Source organism: Austrofundulus limnaeus, unplaced genomic scaffold (genome assembly GCF_001266775.1).
Source record: "Austrofundulus limnaeus strain Quisiro unplaced genomic scaffold, Austrofundulus_limnaeus-1.0 Scaffold1219, whole genome shotgun sequence".
In the NCBI taxonomy this organism is placed as follows: domain Eukaryota; kingdom Metazoa; phylum Chordata; class Actinopteri; order Cyprinodontiformes; family Rivulidae; genus Austrofundulus; species Austrofundulus limnaeus.
Window position 1 is genome coordinate 46,635 of NW_013953621.1, and position 1,522 is coordinate 48,156.

At 40.0% G+C, this 1,522-nt stretch overlaps 1 protein-coding gene across 1 annotated transcript in view; it reads left to right on the forward strand.

Moving 5' to 3' along the window:
- The first annotated feature begins 297 nt into the window (after positions 1-297).
- The window catches only part of fam89a (family with sequence similarity 89 member A), a 6,401-nt gene continuing 5,176 nt past the window's right edge, over positions 298-1,522 (forward strand). The window contains exon 1 of the mRNA XM_014031296.1: positions 298-717. Within this exon, the coding sequence (XP_013886750.1) occupies positions 472-717 (246 nt within the window). The 5' untranslated portion in view covers positions 298-471. The remainder of the gene's footprint in view (positions 718-1,522) is intronic.

Here is a 1,522-nt window from a genome sequence, read left to right on the forward strand (position 1 = left end):
TAAAGCTAGTAAATTTACCTCACCTGTAATTGTTTTAATTTAAATCTGGAATTTGAATTCACCAATTTAAATACACTCCTGTCCAATCAAGTTTCAAGTCTTGTCAGCAAAATTTCAAGATTGAAGTTGAAACTAAAATAATGGTACACATTTTAATTCATAGTGTAAAATTTCAGGAACTTAGAGACGATATTCAGACATTTAAATTCAAATAAATGTAAAAGGGGGAAAAGGAATTTTAAAACGTGCTTTTATTTTGTAAAAGCATACCGGAAGTGTAACCCGATCTCTCTGGTTAACTTGACATGGCGTCGCTCGCCTCGGGCAGAGAAAGCCACGGCTGTTGCTCGCTGTGTTTTAGTTGGGGAYAGGGCTGTGTTCACTCGCTGTTCGTGGGCTTTTCAGAACTTCTCGTCCAGTAAAACCGTCAGCACAACTAAAACTTCGCCACTCGCTCGGTAACTCGGGACGATGAACGGTAAATCGGCGAACGGCACGGCGGGAGGAATGGCCTGCATCGAGGGTCTGCCGCCGCTGCCGAAGAGCCTGAGCGGGCTGCTGAACTCGAGCGGCGGCTCGTGGAGAGAAATGGAGCGGATGTACGTGAAGAAAACCATGATCCAGGACGACCTGAGCCGAGGCAGGAACAGCGACAACCTCCTGGCCAACAAGCCGGCCAACCTGGACGCTGCCCTGGCTCTCCTCCGGAAAGAGATGGTAAATACTCCAGGAACATGTTTACTGTTGTTTTTCCTCTCTGAGCCGCTCAGCGCCGTGACCGACTACAACCAAACTCCTATAGAAATTAGTGAGAAATAAAGTAATTTAGCAAAATAAAAATTTCTAAGGTATTTATTTAATGCCTCTTTGTATTATTTACAGAATGTGCGTCTCTTGGGTAAATTCGGCAGACATATCATAGCCACTGACTTTATCATTATAAATAAATAATAACTCACAGAAATGTCTCTTGCTTTTCGCTGCAGACTAAATAAAGCAAAACAAGGGTTCATTTTCTTCAGGGTAATTGTTCAGTTTATGAAAATATATTTGCAATGAGCATCACTTGTGATGAAAAAGGTTTAAGACAAATGCAGCTGTATTGGATGCTATGACTTTTGGTAACATTATGTCACAATGTAGATGAAGTTCACAAATAAATAAATAAATAACTGTTAAAGTTTTCCCTCATAAGATGTGTTTCCATTCACCATGAAAACGCACAAAATTAGAATTTCGAAAATAAATTTGCTCAATGGAAACACGTCATTTTCAAAAGAAATTACGTTTTTCGACAATGTTTTTGCACTAGGATGAGGTGGTTTTTTGGCCGTATCTAAATTGGTGTTTTTCACAAAACTGCAATGGAAACAGTTTTTTCACATCACAGGAGTCACGTGATCAACAACCGTCTGTTTCTACTGGTGAAAAAGACGATGATGAAGAAGATAACAGGAAGTAGAAGTAGTAGTAATATCACAGAAGTAGTATAAACATCCATCGCTGCCATGTTTGTAATGAC